At 44.2% G+C, this 16160-nt stretch overlaps 1 protein-coding gene across 1 annotated transcript in view; it reads left to right on the top strand.

The window, feature by feature from the left end:
- The first annotated feature begins 5480 nt into the window (after window positions 1-5480).
- The window catches only part of LOC146612729 (uncharacterized), a 35511-nt gene continuing 24831 nt past the window's right edge, over window positions 5481-16160 (top strand). Inside the window, exon 1 of the mRNA XM_085377599.1 lies at window positions 5481-5678. Coding sequence (XP_085233725.1) covers window positions 5507-5678 — 172 coding nt within the window. The 5' untranslated portion in view covers window positions 5481-5506. The remainder of the gene's footprint in view (window positions 5679-16160) is intronic.

Here is a 16160-nt window from a genome sequence, read left to right as displayed (position 1 = left end):
TCAGTGGTTGTTGATCAATGGTTGGTACAATTTGCATATTAATGGTCATAAACTGACCTCACAGCCCAGTGTTCATTCAGTGCTGCTGGTTTCAGTCATTGTGCAAATGTCCTGTTTCTAAGGTTGGAAACCTGCAGTCAGCTGAGACTGAAGACGTCACCTGATGATGATGAAACGTTTCTCCCACTGAAAACATCCAGATGAACAGAATCAACTTTTTGGGATTTGCTTACCTGGATGACTGAGCGTGCATGTTGGTGTTCCAGGATATCGTTAATATCAGAAGATCATTTATACTCATTGAAGCTTTTTTTCTGAGGTATTCATAAACTTGTTCACGTTGCCCCTTCATGTGGCAGCCCTGATATCACACCATCATCTTCACACAGGAAATATTCATATTAATTTCTCTCCACTACGATTAATACATGATTTAAATCCCTGGAGCAACCTCTCAGTGTCATGATTACAGGAATGCATCGACTCTAACGCAGCCCACATGAGGCTAAAGCTTTACATGCTTTTATTTTGAGAAGGTTCAAAGACAGGGGGGCAGGTAAGTAGGTTTCCTGCAGAGGGACAGAGCAGGGAGACACCACAGAACTGCCCGAGAGAACGACTGCTGAGTATCAGTGCAGTCAGAATTGCTTATATAGTATTTATTAGAGTCCTTTCTTGTGTTTCACTTTTAGAGTTTCTGTGTCAGGGAGGTAAGTGAAGGCTTCAGAAGGCTGAGTGGGTGGAGAGTGGATGGGCAGGTGAGTTTTCCAGCTCTGTTACAAGTCAGTCCTTTCCAAACAGCAGACAATGAGAGAATCCTTCAGGTTTCAGGTAACTCAAGTCCACAGAGCTATGAGCAGACACAAGAGAACATGGTGAGGTAACAGAAGCTACAAGCACAAACTCATAAGTCATAAATTAAAGCTGAATTACCACCAGAATGAAGACAACAATCTGACAAAGAGTGGATGTTTCAGCTGGACCTTTCATTCCCCAAAACACAAGGAGTTAATGAGATCTGGTTAGGAGGTTAGCAACACTACAAGCACCAACCAGCTTGCAGCCAAAGCTCTGCACAGCCCCATCAGCAATGAGTCCCCAGCCTCACTCAGACTGCTGCCAAAGCTCTGCTGGAGGTGGGAGTTGAAGATCACCTGAACCACTTTGATACGCCAGGCCTGTCCAGCATTCTCCCCCACCACCTGACTCAACTCACCCCCAGATGGTGATCAGATGACAGCTCAGCTCCTCTCTTCACCAGAGTGTCCAGAACACACTGCTGCAGACCTGATGATGCAATTACAGAGTCAAGCATCAACCTATACTGTGGTTAGCACACAAGTCCAGTAAAACAGAAACCACCATTGTGTCACTCGGACACATAAAGTCCTCAGAAGCACAATAGAGTTACCAGATGATGCAGCGTCCAGGATCCTGCTCAGAGACCTCAAGAAGGCCAGGCACTCTGAAATGTTGTTCAGAGCAGAAGCACAGAGGAGAGTCTGGACCTGCCAGAGGGGGAACATCACAAAGTACCAGAGCAGGACAATGATGAAGGAGAGCATCATCATCTGATGTGATGAGTTCAAAGAGAATAAATGGAACAAGCATGAGATGGTCTTCCTGGTTGGACTTTTAGCTTCATGTGAGAGATTTTACCTTAAAAAGATAAACCTCTGTTACTCTGTTTATTTTGCTTCTGCTGCATTTCTGCATGTCCTCATCCACTAAATATAAAATAGTGTAAATGAGCAGCTTTTGATGTTTGACAGTTTTTATTGTGTCTGAACGTTCCTGCAGTTGGTTTGTGGTTGATGTGGATTTGCTGCTCATGTGAATCCTCCCACAGTGTTTCATTAGCAGCTGTAACCACAGTGACTCTGATAAAACAGGAATTAGCAGAATCCATCTGATATGAAGCTGTGCTTTGAATACCACTTCCCTCCTCTTTGAAGAGTAGTCAGATATCTGTGTTCAGGTTTTTGTACAGCCTCTTCTACACTTTGTATCACTGTGTTTCTAGAGCACAGTAGTAGAGAGCTGTGTCTGCCAGGGTTAGGGCTGCTATGGTCAGATTAGTTGTTGTTGGTGATGTTGTGGATCCATATCGATTATTAGGAATATATTCATAACCACTGAAGTCTTTGGCTCCTTTCCAGATTATAAACTGAGGAGCCTGAAGGTCAGAATCATGTCTGTACCAGTTAAGGTAAATATTATCTTCATCTGTCTCATAGCTACATGTGAGTTTGACAGATTCTCCTTCTGTTTCAGTGACTTCAGGTTGTTGAGGAGTGATTGAGTCTCCAGCTGTTAGTCCTGGAAAAAGAAAGAAGAAAAGTAGTGAAATGCAGTCTGTATATCTGCTTAATGCAGCAGCTTCAACTAAACTTTAATCCCTGTTCTTAAACTCACCTATAATGTGAGATAGAAGCAAAAAGAGGTGCAGCAACATGTCTTTGGAGTTATTAAAGCCAGACAGACAGCACATGAACAATGTTCTTCCACTGCAGCACAATGACCAACAAATAATGTCATTGGATGAGCTCAACTTCAGTGGGCGGGGACAGTTTAATAGCTCAGCCAATCAAACAGTTTTGTGCTTCCACAGCAGCTCTGTCTCTGTCTCTGATCTTTACTGCTTCATTTCTCTGTTGTCTTTGTCATCAGTCACACAAGAATCAGAGGTTTAACAGTGTGTGGCTCCCTCTAGTGGATGTTGTGGAGTATTCTGTTGTCTTTGCTCCAAAGGTTTTTGTACAGAGTTTTGCTGTTTCCTGTCACTGTGGGCCTCACAGCACAGTAGTACACAGCAGAGTCAGACACTGCAGCAGAGGAGATCTCCAGATTGACTCGATTTCTCTCCTTGTCCAGTGCAGCAGTCAGTCGAGGGTTTGGGGGGGTTGCTCTCACCACACTCGGCTCACTCGTATCAGTGATGAGGAGAAGGAACTGAGGAGCTGATCCAGGATCCTGTCGATACCACTGGAGATTATCAGCTTGAACTGAATAGTTACAGGACACAGTAACTGTACGGCCCTCTGATGAAAACACTTCAGCACTGCTGGCAGTAATATCATCTTCCAAGCTGTTACCTGCTGATGAAACAACATGTTATATTTACAGCTCTGTTCCACAGTCACATGTCCATCATTGGAAAAACACAGTGAGCTCAAAGAAAATCCAAACTGGATCTGTAACGCTGTAAACATGTCTTTGAATTTCAGGTGTTCCTGTCAGAAACATACGTACCTACGAGAGCTGCAAAGATCCAGATCACAGCCAGTTTTTCCATGTTTCCAGAGGAGAAATGTTGGAAGTGATGTTCACTGGGAGTTAGCTGTGAGTGGTCTGATGTTCACAGCTGGAGTCAGACAGGTTTCTGCAGTCAGGAGGAGGAGCTGCTTTTGTTCTCATGTGATGTGATGCTGCTTTTAAAGTTTTCCTGCTTCAATTTGTTCACACAGAGCATCTGGTTCTTCTCTCTGTGGTGTCTGAGCCAAAGAACATCCACTAAACACTCACGTCTGGGCTCCACTTTGAAAATAAAACGTTACATTTATGTAAATTTGTAAAAAATAAACATTTACAGCTTGTGTAATAATAAGTGTAACACCGAGAAAACTGTTGGAGTCAGATTTGAAAGACCTGAAAACTAACGCAGTGACACAGATGAAGGAGATTTTGCTCCTTTTATTTGATACAGCAGCCGAAAAAGAAGCTGCTGCAGTTTCTGCTCTTTTGTCTTTGATATTTTTGTATGAGTATGATGGATTTGTTTAGTTGTGTATTAAAAATTAAATGAAAGTCAGCACTGAAAGCTAAACAGTCAAAATAATTTCCTTTGTTTTTATTCCACATCCTGCATGGAGCTTCAGTCATTCATGGATCTGTTTTCTCTTCTCACTGCAGCCTTGCTGCTCACAATCATTTATTCATTTACTGCAACAAACTGAGATATCCTTCCACTGCCACGCAGATGACTGCCTAATTTACCTTCCTTTAACACCTAATAATCCAGGCTCCATACAACTCCTTTTAAACTACCTTTAAGAGGTCAAAGCTTGGATGGCTCTGAACTTTTTGAGCTTCAATGACAGCAAAACAGAAGTAATTACATCCAGCACTAATAATAACTCGTGCAATCCGCTTATTAATTGTGGTTGACTTGGGTCATACATTGAACAGCATGTCACAAATCTGGGAGTCATTGTGGACTCGGATTTTAAATATAATGAACAAATCAGTTCTGTGTCGTCTCTTAACTGGTACACACAGGCATCAACATATCTCACCTGTCCTCTCTTCACTGGCTTCCTGTTTATCTCAGAATTAATTTCAAAGTCCTAACGTTGGCTCGTAAATGCCTAAATGGTCTTGCTCCTACATACCTTTCTGATACCTTTGCCAGGTCTCTCTTGGAAACGAGAATTTTAATCTCAGTGAGATTTTTAACTGGAAAAATAAAGGACTAATAATATACTTCAGCCTCATATTCCCTTAGATCAGCCGTCCGGCTGCTTTTGGTTGTCCCCAAAAACTAGACTGGAACTTGGAGGAGAACGAGCTTTTTCAGTTGAGGCTCCCAAACCTGGAAAACGTTGCCTTCAAATATCAGACGGCCATCTTTGCTTCCAGCTTTTAATTCTCTTTTGAAACAGGATCAAGGATGCCAATGTTCACATTTTGGACAGAGAGGACAGATGGTTTGAAAGAGGAGTGAAAGAAGCATCTATGTCCACTGTGAGCAACCATCTTTGAACAGAGGCGGGGTTTACGACACCAACTCTCTGCCATCTATAATCCAGTTTTGAGATCCCTTCCCAGACGCCTTAACGCCCACTCACATCCTGGGCCATCTGACCTCAGGAATTCGCATGATAAGGTGGGGCCAGGTTTCACAATGAGCTCACCCGAAACTCTGGCTGATTGGGACCCACACCCAGTTTCACACCTTGGCTCAGGCGATTAGAGGATCATCAGGGGGTCCTTTTGTCCCTCTGTGGGGGGAAACTCCCACTAGGTTTATATCTGGGACTCTCCACCATTTGACCTTAGAACTGAAGAAGCTTCTCGGATGAGAGGTGAAACGTCTTCAAGCAACTTAAAGAAGTCCAGACGCTTTTCTTTGCAAGCTCCTTTGGTCTCTTTTGAAACACATCTTTTCTTTCAATAGTGTTTGGACCGGTGTGAGCTGATGAAATCTTTTTATTCTCTTTGTTTTATTTTATGTGAGTGTTTATCTTTTATCTTTGTGAAGCACTTTGGGCAAACGTTCTGTTTTTTAAATGTGCTTTAAAAATAAATTGGATTTAGACTGCCACAAAATTAGACTTTAACCAGGAACAAAAGGTAGCTATTGTCTACTGCCGGAAGCTCACCATGTGACACAGGCGGAAGTAAACAAACAAAGGCGTCATTACCGTCCCACGTGTGTGTGCCTGAGCACAGAGACTGTTGTGTTGTTGTTGTGTGTGAGCTGAGTGTGTGAGCTGCGGCAGCAACGATGCCTTCAGTTCAGTATCTGAGAGAGTTCATCAACGAGCGACTAACTGCTGCTGCTGAACAAATATTCTTGGAGTTTGAAAAAACGATCGTCCAGTACGAGGAAGAGATCGACCGTCAGCGCAGACTGCTGGATATCACCTGGAAACCCCAAATCAAGCTGCACAGGACAGGTGAGTGTCCCTCTGAGGGAGGATCCTGATCACAGCTCTGCGGGACGTTTCTGATTGTGAGGACTTTTTGGAGATGTGAGCTAACAAAGAGCAAACAGAGGACAGGACTGCGCTGCGCTCCATTCAAACAGCAGGCGCTGAAATCAGCCTGGATTTCTCTCTTAATTATTTAGTGAAACAAAGTTAGGATCAGGAGATTTGTGAGTCTGGGCCCTATTTCAGGAAGCAGAGTTACTATGACGACACACTCCGTGAAGCTAACCTGCCCCCTAGCAGGTTAGCTTCAACTAACCCTGACTGTCTCCGCCCCTTTGTCGGAAACCTGACTGTAGGAAGTGTCGGACATGGCGTGCTCCTTCCTTGAAGAGCCAGTAGATGTTGAAGCCCAAATCCTCCGCAGAGCTCTCCGCCGGGAGAGAGTGATTAGAGCGCGTTTGGACATTTTATCATTTCCTGATGATTTCCTGTGTGAACGTTACCGTTTTTCAGCACAATCTATAATTTATTTGAATAACATCCTCAGGCCTAATATTGCTCATGTGACACATCGCGGACATCCTCTCAGTTCTGTACATATTATTTGTATCGCACTTCGGTTTTTTGCAAACGGGAGCTTTCTGTATAATATTGGTGACGCTGAGCACGTTTCCAAGGCTACCGTCTGTCGGGCAGTCAGGAATGTTACAGTTGCACTGAAACGTCTCCTGCACTCGTTTGTGGTGTTCCCCGGTCATAGACCCACAAGATTTATCAAAGAGGGATGCCACAAAATTGCAGGTATCAGGATGAACAAAACTTAATTCATGATGTGCTGATACTTGAACTACTACTTAAATTTTACATTTATTCTCACGGTTCCCAGGCGTGATTGGCTGTATAGATGGCACTCACATTCCAATCATTGCTCCTTCAGTAAATGAAGGAGACTATGTGAACAGGAAGTCTTTCCACAGCATTAATGTGCAGGTACATAGTTCCCTGTAGCATTTCAAACTAACAAATTATTTCATTATAGTAATGGATGCTAATTTGTGTTCTCTGCACTGTGAAGATCATATGTGATGCTGCCAACATTATCACAAATGTGGAAGCCAACTGCTCAGCCTCTGTGAGTGGTGGTGGTGGAGGACCTCCACCTGTTTTTCGGGCCTCCGCTTTTTTTCTGTTGGCTATAACGGGTCACATTTGAGCATACAGAGCAAATATGTACTTGTAATGTGCTCAGATAATTTCAATAAGTGCTTACAGAGGGGAAATTAATGTAGCCTCTAACTGCAATTGATTTACATCGGACAAACAGACCAAGCACTATGGCTCATAATACAATTACACCTTACCTGTTTGGACTATATTTTTATATTTCATTTTTACTTGCTGCCAGGAACGTTTGGGGCCTGTTGGGTTGCACCTGCGCTCACATCACATCACAAAATAAAATGTATAAAATAACAAATAAAATAACATATGATAAAATAGCGTGTTAAATGGGTGGAAATCCCTAGATCAATGTTTATATTAACACTCATGCATTGACTCTGTCGGCTATGTTTTGCCATGCATGCTCCCTTTCTTTTGCAGCTGAGGCTGTGTTACTTTTTTTCCGCGAAATTTGCATGTTATCGGCATATGCTGCCATCAGAATTTCGGCCTCAAGCGCTGTGAAATACATTGACCGCGCCTTCTTTCCCTCCGTCTCCATGGTGACTCGCTTAATCTGTGCTCCACTAATCAGGGCTTTATGTATCCTCGTGCGCGCGTTTAACTTGGGGTTAAAGCAACTCCGCGTTGACTGAACTAATTGTTATCAGCCTTTCTGAAACCGAATATTCCGAGTTGGACAGTTCGGGGTTACTCAACCCTGAGTATCGTTTTTCACTCTGAGTTTTCTAAACCGGCTTCCTGAAATAGGGCCCTGGTTTAGAGGGGGGCCCATGTGCCGAAAAGCTCCCGGAAGAGTTGTGGTTGGAGTCCACCCTGGGCCGCTTCCTCCCCGCTCTGTCCCTCTTTTCGTGTTTGCGCTCCAAAAGAATCCTATAGAATAATTCTTGTAAAGCTTTGAAATCAGGCCGGATTTTAGTACTTTATTCAACCTGAATCCATCACTGAATGAGTGTGTTTAGGCGGACTTACTTTTAAATACTCTAAGAACAACAAGTAAGCCTGCAGTGCCAGAGCGAAGTGCTCTAATGGGGTGATATGTAGAGATGGCACGATACCACTTTTTTATGTCCGATACCGATATCATAAAGTTGGATATCTGCCGATACCGATATGAATCCGATATAGCATATTTTATGATCAATAAAATGTTTTTTTTAATATCTTGCTGCATTTTGTATCAGTTCATACTCAAGTTAAAAACAAAACTAAACTAAAGCTATTCTGTTACACTTGTATGCAAAAAATACACTGAACCCAAAATATTTCATAGTTCAGCAAAACTGATCAATCTAATAAACTTAAACCTGCTCCATCCTCCCTATTCTGGTGTTTTAAAGAGTACTTAGCAGAAATATTAAACAACCTAACTAACAGGGTTGCAAACTCCCAGCAAAAGAAAAAAAATAGGGAACCACCCCCCACCCTCCACCTCATGATGCTTAATCGACGTAATCAACTTTAATTTGATGCACGTGTAAAAAAAAAACAAAAAAAACAAAACAGAAATCAATAATTTTTCAAGAATAATTAAATAGATTGAACATCTTTCTTCAACAGAACTGCACAGATGGTTCCCAAAGGAAAAAGTACTACAGCTTAGTAGGTTATAAGTTTGACTTAACAGTTACTGTATACAGTAATGGATTTCCATACATTTTACATCAGATGAAAACTTTGGTTGTAAGATTCAGATAATTATTTATTAAAAGCTAGACATGACAGTAAGAAAGAAATGTAATTTTGGGCCCCCCCTTTCCCTACCTGCCCCCCTGGCTAAACTTTGCTAGATCCGCCCCTGCACAGTTACCAGCCGTCAGCTGCATAGAAAAGGATCCTGGTGTAGAAAGTAATATTAAATAAAATCTAACAACAGCTTATCAAGCTTAAACGTGCTGCTGTTGTTTATCTGCTGGTTTCCTCTTTCTGGCACAAAGTGGGCGATAAACTAACAAGAGAGGTGGACTCGCAACAGAAAAGCCGATCAGCTGATCATTGATCATTGATCAGTTTCATGATTGAAGTAGCAGCAGGAGAGGGAGAGAGACAGGCAGTCGCTCCATATATCGGTTGTTAAGCTTAACGCTAAAATGCTTTACTAACATTCAGAGATGAACTTACACACTTGCTTTACTTCTGTGGGATAACTTTCTCTGACATAAAAATCCCGGTTTGGAAGCAGGTAGCAAGGCTCCAGATGCTCAACCAGACCGCCGAGAAGTCTTGCACGCTCAGCCGCTCTATTACGTGACGTATACTCCTCCGATGTTATAAGGTTATGAGCTGAGTTAGGCTATGTCGCGAGTTTTGTGAGGTGCTTTTGTGATATTTAATGGATCGGATTACATTTTTTATTTTTCTCCAATATCCGATCCAGTAATTTAGGTCAGTATCGGACCGATACTGATACGGAATATCGGATCGGTCCATCTCTAGTGACATGGTACTACAAGATCATTAAGATAAGATGGGGCCTGATTATTTAAGACCTTGTATGTGAGGAGCAGGATTTTGAATTCTGGATATAACAGGAAGCCAAAACAGGAGAAATCTGAAATATATATATATATATAAAAAAAACACCCAGCACGCCCCTGCGGGCGGTTTATCTTTCAAGCTCGGGTCCTCTACCAGAGGCCTGGGAGCTTGAGGGTCCTGCGCAGTATCTTAGCTGTTCCCAGGACTGCGCTCTTCTGGACAGAGATCTCCGATGTTATTCCCGGGATCTGCTGGAGCCACTCGCCTAGCTTGGGAGTCACCGCACCTAGTGCTCCGATTACCACGGGGACCACCGTTACCTTCACCCTCCACATCCTCTCGAGCTCTTCTCTGAGCCCTTGGTATTTCTCCAGCTTCTCGTGTTCCTTCTTCCTGATATTGCTGTCATTCGGAACCGCTACATCGATCACTACGGCCGTCTTCTTCTGTTTGTCTACCACCACTATGTCTGGTTGGTTAGCCACCACCATTTTGTCCGTCTGTATCTGGAAGTCCCACAGGATCTTAGCTCGGTCATTCTCCACCACCCTTGGGGGCATCTCCCATTTTGACCTCGGGACTTCCAGGTTATACTCGGCACAGATGTTCCTGTACACTATGCCGGCCATTTGGTTATGGCGTTCCATGTATGCCTTGCCTGCTAGCATCTTGCACCCTGCTGTTATGTGCTGGATTGTCTCTGGGGCATCTTTACACAGCCTGCACCTGGGGTCTTGCCTGGTGTGATAGACCCCAGCCTCTATGGATCTTGTACTCAGAGCTTGTTCTTGTGCTGCCATGATTAGTGCCTCTGTGCTGTCTTTCAGTCCAGCTTTGTCCAGCCACTGGTAGGATTTCTGGATATCAGCCACCTCCTCTATCTGCCGGTGGTACATACCGTGCAGGGCCCTGTCCTTCCATGATGGTTCCTCGTCTCCCTCCTCTTTCTTGGGTTTCTGCTGCCTGAGGTATTCACTGAGCACTCGGTCAGTTGGGGCCATCTTCCCAATGTATTCTTGGATGTTCGTTGTCTCATCCTGGACTGTGGTGCTGACACTCACCAGTCCCCGGCCCCCTTCCTTCCGCTTAGCGTACAGCCTCAGGGTGCTGGACTTGGGGTGAAACCCTCCATGCATGGTAAGGAGCTTTCTTGTCTTTATGTCAGTGGCTTCTATCTCTTCCTTTGGCCAGCCTATTACCCCAGCAGGGTACCTGATCACGGGCAGGGCGTACGTGTTGATGGCCCGGATCTTGTTCTTACCATTCAGCTGACTCCTCAGGACTTGCCTGACCCTCTGCAGGTACTTGGTGGTTGCAGCCTTTCTAGCGGCCTCTTCATGGTTCCCATTTGCCTGCGGGATCCCCAGGTACTTGTAACTGTCCTCTATGTCTGCAATGTTGCCTTCTGGTAGTTCAATCCCCTCAGTTCTGACTACCTTCCCTCTCTTTGTTACCATCCGACTACACTTCTCCAGTCCGAACGACATTCCAATGTCATTGCTGTATAGCCTGGTAGTGTGGATCAGTGAATCGATGTCTCGTTCACTCTTGGCATACAGCTTGATGTCATCCATGTACAGGAGGTGGCTGACAACTGCTCCGTTCCGTAGTCGGTATCCGTAGCCAGTCTTGTTAATGATCTCACTGAGGGGGTTCAGGCCTATGCAGAACAGCAGTGGGGACAGAGCATCTCCTTGGTAGATCCCGCACTTGATGGTGACTTGTGCTATGGGCTTGGAGTTGGCCTCTAGTGTTGTACGCCACAACCCCATTGAGTTCCTGATGAAGGCTCTTAGGGCCCTGTTGATCTTGTACAATTCTAAGCATTCCAGTATCCAGCTGTGGGGCATTGAGTCATAGGCCTTCTTGTAATCAATCCAGGCAGTGCACAGGTTGGTCAGTCTGGTCTTGCAGTCTCGGCTGACTGTTCTGTCTACCAGTAGCTGGTGTTTTGCCCCTCTGGTATTCTTGCCAATCCCTTTCTGTGCCTCATTCATGTATTGACCCATGTGCCTGTTGATCTTAGCCGATATGATGTCTGACAGGAGCTTCCATGTAGTACTGAGGCAGGTTATTGGTCGGTAGTTGGATGGGACCGGTCCCTTCTTGGGGTCCTTGGGGATCAGGACCGTTCGACCTTCGGTTAGCCATTCCGGGTGTCTCTCGTTAACTAGCAGCTGGTTCATTTGTGCTGCCAGACGCTCGTGGAGTGCAGTCAGCTTCTTTAGCCAGTAGGCGTGAACCATGTCGGGCCCTGGTGCTGTCCAACTCTTCATACTGGAGACCCTTTCTTGGATATCTGCCACTGTGATGGTTACTGGACCCTGTTCAGGGAGGTCGCTATGGTCTGCCCTCAGATCCACTAGCCACTGAGCATTGCCGTTATGGGTTGCGTCCTTCTCCCATATGCTCTTCCAGTATTGCTCCGTCTCCAGCCTTGGTGGTGCTGTTCTCTTATTGTTCCCTTGCCACTGAGAGTACACCTTTGCTGGTTCTGTGGAGAACAGCTGGTTTATTCTCCTGCCTTCTATCTCTCTGGTGTACCTCCTCAAGCGGCTGGCCAAGGCTGTGAGTCTTTGCTTGGCAGTTTCCAAGGCCTCAGGTATGGACAGTTTGCTGTATTTCTTATGCACCTTCTTTGCCGCACCTTTCTGCAACTCCGTTAGTTGGCTAACCTCCCTCCGTGCTACTTTGATCTTGCCCTCTAGCCTCCTTCTCCATGGAGGGTACTGCCCCTTGTGGCTGTTCAACTTGTAGCCAAGCATCTCACTGATCACTGCTGCCGTATTGTAGATCAGCTTGTTAGTGTCGGTAATCATGGTTGTAGGTATCGTCCGTAGTGCTCCATTAACATCATCTAGCAGACCTTCTGAGGGTACTTCACGTAATCTTGGAAACCGGCTACGGGGGATCCAGGTTTCAAGCTTGGCCATGATCCTATTTTTCAGGTCAGTTCCTCTCGCACTCAACGATCCTTCTCCTATCGCACTTGGGGCTATGTACCCAATCTCGGGTAGGGTTGATGATATCTCCCCCCTGACCTGGCGTCCTGACTCCTCCTTGCTGTAGCATTTATGTTGTACCTCGTCAATCTCTAGCTGTGATAGCAGTCCCTTCTTTCGAATGTTGGAACACTGAGCTACTAGTTGTTTCGCCGTCATTGTGGATGTTGGGTATCGAAGAATCCATAGGTCCCTCATCCTATTCGTGTAGCCCCTTCCGCCAGGGTTACTTGCGTAGTAGCATTCCAACAACGCCCTGTTTTCATAGCTGTCTAGCTGAACTGTCTAGCTGAACTTAATTCTTGGTTCTCCTCCAACTTTCTTAAACTCAACAGCAATAAATCGGAACTTCTTCTGGTTGGCACTAAACGACTGCTATCCAGAATTAACAATTTCTCTCTCACCATCAATAACTCGCTGGTCCCTATCTCTCCTTCTGTGAAAAGCTTGGGTGTCATTCTCGATAGCACATTATCCTTTAACTCACATATCAATAATATTACACGTGCAGCATATTTCCAACTCCGTAACATTAATCGCCTCCGCCCCTTCCTCACACCTCACGCCACTGCCATTCTCATCCATGATCTTGTTATCTCTAGAATTGACTACTGCAACTCATTATTATTTGGCCTCACACAAAAATCTATCAACAAGCTCCAACGTGTCCAGAACTCTGCTGCCCGTATTATTACTAGGACTTCTTCTACCCACCACATCTCCCCAATCCTGAAGCAACTTCACTGGCTCCCGGTCAAATTTCGCATCCATTTTAAAATAATTCTGTATACATTCAAGGCTATTCATTCTCTCTCTCCACCGTACCTCTCTGACTTATTACAGATGAAGCTCCCATCCCGCTGCCTCAGATCTTCATCTTCTCTTTCTCTCTCTGTTCCCTCTGCTCGTCTGATCACAATGGGAGGGAGGGCCTTTAGCTGCTCTGCCCCTCGACTTTGGAATTCCCTACCCCCGGACCTCAGAAATATTAGTTCATTCTCTCTTTTTAAGTCCACCCTTAAAACTCATCTGTTTAAAATTGCCTATTCTTAAATTTCTGTATGTTTTAACTTTTATCTTCTATTTTTATCATTGTGTATATTTCCAGTTTTTATCTGTTGTACAGTGTCCTTGGGTGCTTTGAAAGGCGCTATTTAAATAAAATGTGTGTGTGTGTGTATATATATATATATATATATATATATATATATATATATATATATATATATATATATATATATATTAGGGGTGCAACGATACACAAAATTCACGGTTCGGTTCGGTTCGATACTTTGGTGTCACGGTTCGATATTTTTTCGATACAAAAAAATGTTCATGCCTTTTTAATTTGTCATTTATTAAAATTATAAATATATATTTTAACTCAAAAGTACAGTTTTTAAATTTAACCCTAACCCTTGTGCGCGTTTTTTATTTTGACAGCGAATGCGCACCTGCGGACCACTTATGTGCACCCCTGGTTATTTAGCTCGTCATATTGCAGCCACAGAAATTCTTTTGTCCATGAAACCATAAAGCTGCACTTTCTTTTTGCCTTATAGTCTCATTTGTCATAACTTCTCCGTTTTGTGGTAAGCTTTTCTTTGGCTGTCACTTCTTCACCCCGACCTGTCTTATTTGGCTCAGCAGAACTAAAATATATATACTGCTACTTGTACACACGACTCACATAAGCTCAGCGATTCTCTGCGCGATCAACCTCTCACATGTTTAAGCTTGCTGCGGGAGTTCACTTGTCATGTTTGCATAGTAAGCTAACGATTAATAAGACGATGTCAGAGGAATTGGTGCACAAATTATCATCACTCACAGATCAGTGCTGTCATTGCAAAGTGAAAGCAAAAAAACAAGCGCAAATTCAAACACGATTTCAATATGTCACATATTGACAGTGGCTCACCGATGCCAATGACATAATTACCCAGCTACATTTCTGAAAGAATGCAAAAGCATTGACATATATTTTTCCTACAATAGCCCGACGGGCAGGGCAGAGAGATTTTTGTAGCCCGACTGGAAAGATCGCTAGCTCCGGGACGTCGGGCTAGCGATTTTGCAAGCCCTGTATCTGATTGAGGAATCACTCATCTTTGGAAAAGAGAGTTTATTACAGAGAAATGTCTCTTTCCAAAATAAAAGCTATACTATCCGCTTCTTCTGGGCTATATTCTCAGCAGCATAAGGAGAATCACGTGCTAACAGCTGTCTAAATGACTCGGCTAAAGTTAGTAGCATGCTTGTTGTTTTTGTCTTTGCACTAGGATGATGTCGGCGTAAATGTGCAGTCATATTCGTTGTGTTCCCACTAGTGCTTTCAGGTTAATCTCGTTGAAATGACCTTAACGCCACAACACGGCAAATCTCCGTTAACGAGCTACCGCCGATCGCCCCGTGCATGGGGCTAGACGGCCAACACGTTAACGAGCTAACTGCGCTAACACACTAGTTCACACCAATGTAATTAAGCATTGCATGGCACATCCAACATACTGTTTTACTTTAGTCCATGACTCGCTTACCTTCAGGGTCATACGTCACATGAAAACCAAAATAATTCCAAACGCCAGATCTGAATGAGGGTGGGGGAGGTCCATCTTGCAAGGAGAGCTTAACTTCTGTCTCGCTAGCTTGCCCTGCGCTCTTCCTCCTGACTATGCTGTCTGTGTTGAGCGCTCAGTGGATCTGCGCTCGACAGTGCAGCCTAGGCGGAGTAGTCGAACGCAGATTCACTGAGCGCTCAACACAGACAGCATCGTCAGAAGGAAAGTTGATAAAATAAATTACAAATGTTGTATTGTTCGATACATATGCGTACCGAACCGAAAGCACTGTATCGAACGGTTCAATATCGATACGAATATCGTTGCACCCCTAATATATAAATATATATATAAAAAAAAAAAAACACCCAGCACGCCCCTGTGGGCGGTTTATCCTTCAAGCTCGGGTCCTCTACCAGAGGCCTGGGAGCTTGAGGGTTCTGCGCAGTATCTTAGCTGTTCCCAGGACTGCGCTCTTCTGGACAGAGATCTCCGATGTTATTCCCGGGATCTGCTGGAGCCACTCGCCTAGCTTGGGAGTCACCGCACCTAGTGCTCCGATTACCACGGGGACCACCGTTACCTTCACCCTCCACATCCTCTCGAGCTCTTCTCTGAGCCCTTGGTATTTCTCCAGCTTCTCATGTTCCTTCTTCCTGATATTGCTGTCATTCGGAACCGCTACATCGATCACTACGGCCGTCTTCTTCTGTTTGTCTACCACCACTATGTCCGGTTGGTTAGCCACCACCATTTTGTCCGTCTGTATCTGGAAGTCCCACAGGATCTTAGCTCGGTCATTCTCCACCACCCTTGGGGGCATCTCCCATTTTGACCTCGGGACTTCCAGGTTATACTCGGCAAAGATGTTCCTGTACACTATGCCGGCCACTTGGTTATGGCGTTCCATGTATGCCTTGCCTGCTAGTGTATATATATATATATATATATATATATATATATATATATATATATATATATATATATATATATATATATATATATATATACACATACATATATATATACACATATATATATATATATATATATATATATATATATATATGTATATATATATATGTATGTATATGTATATATATATGTATATGTAGTGGTTAGACTACACGCCTTTGGAACACAGGATCGCAAGTTCGATTCCTGCCTGGGGCGTCTGTATCCAGTAAGGGTCCTAAGGCTAGACCCCCTATGCTAAGCGAGCCTACCGCAGACATGAGCGAGACGGATAAATATGAAGGCATGCCGGCTCGGACGTCGCCCGG

This window comes from Diplotaxodon limnothrissa, linkage group LG18 (genome assembly GCF_057381915.1).
Source record: "Diplotaxodon limnothrissa isolate DT_005_m linkage group LG18, D_limnothrissa_male_GT1.1, whole genome shotgun sequence".
Taxonomy (NCBI): Eukaryota; Metazoa; Chordata; class Actinopteri; order Cichliformes; family Cichlidae; genus Diplotaxodon; species Diplotaxodon limnothrissa.
The sequence above is the reverse complement of the archived record's forward strand: the minus strand, read 5'-3'. Positions and strand labels throughout refer to the sequence as shown.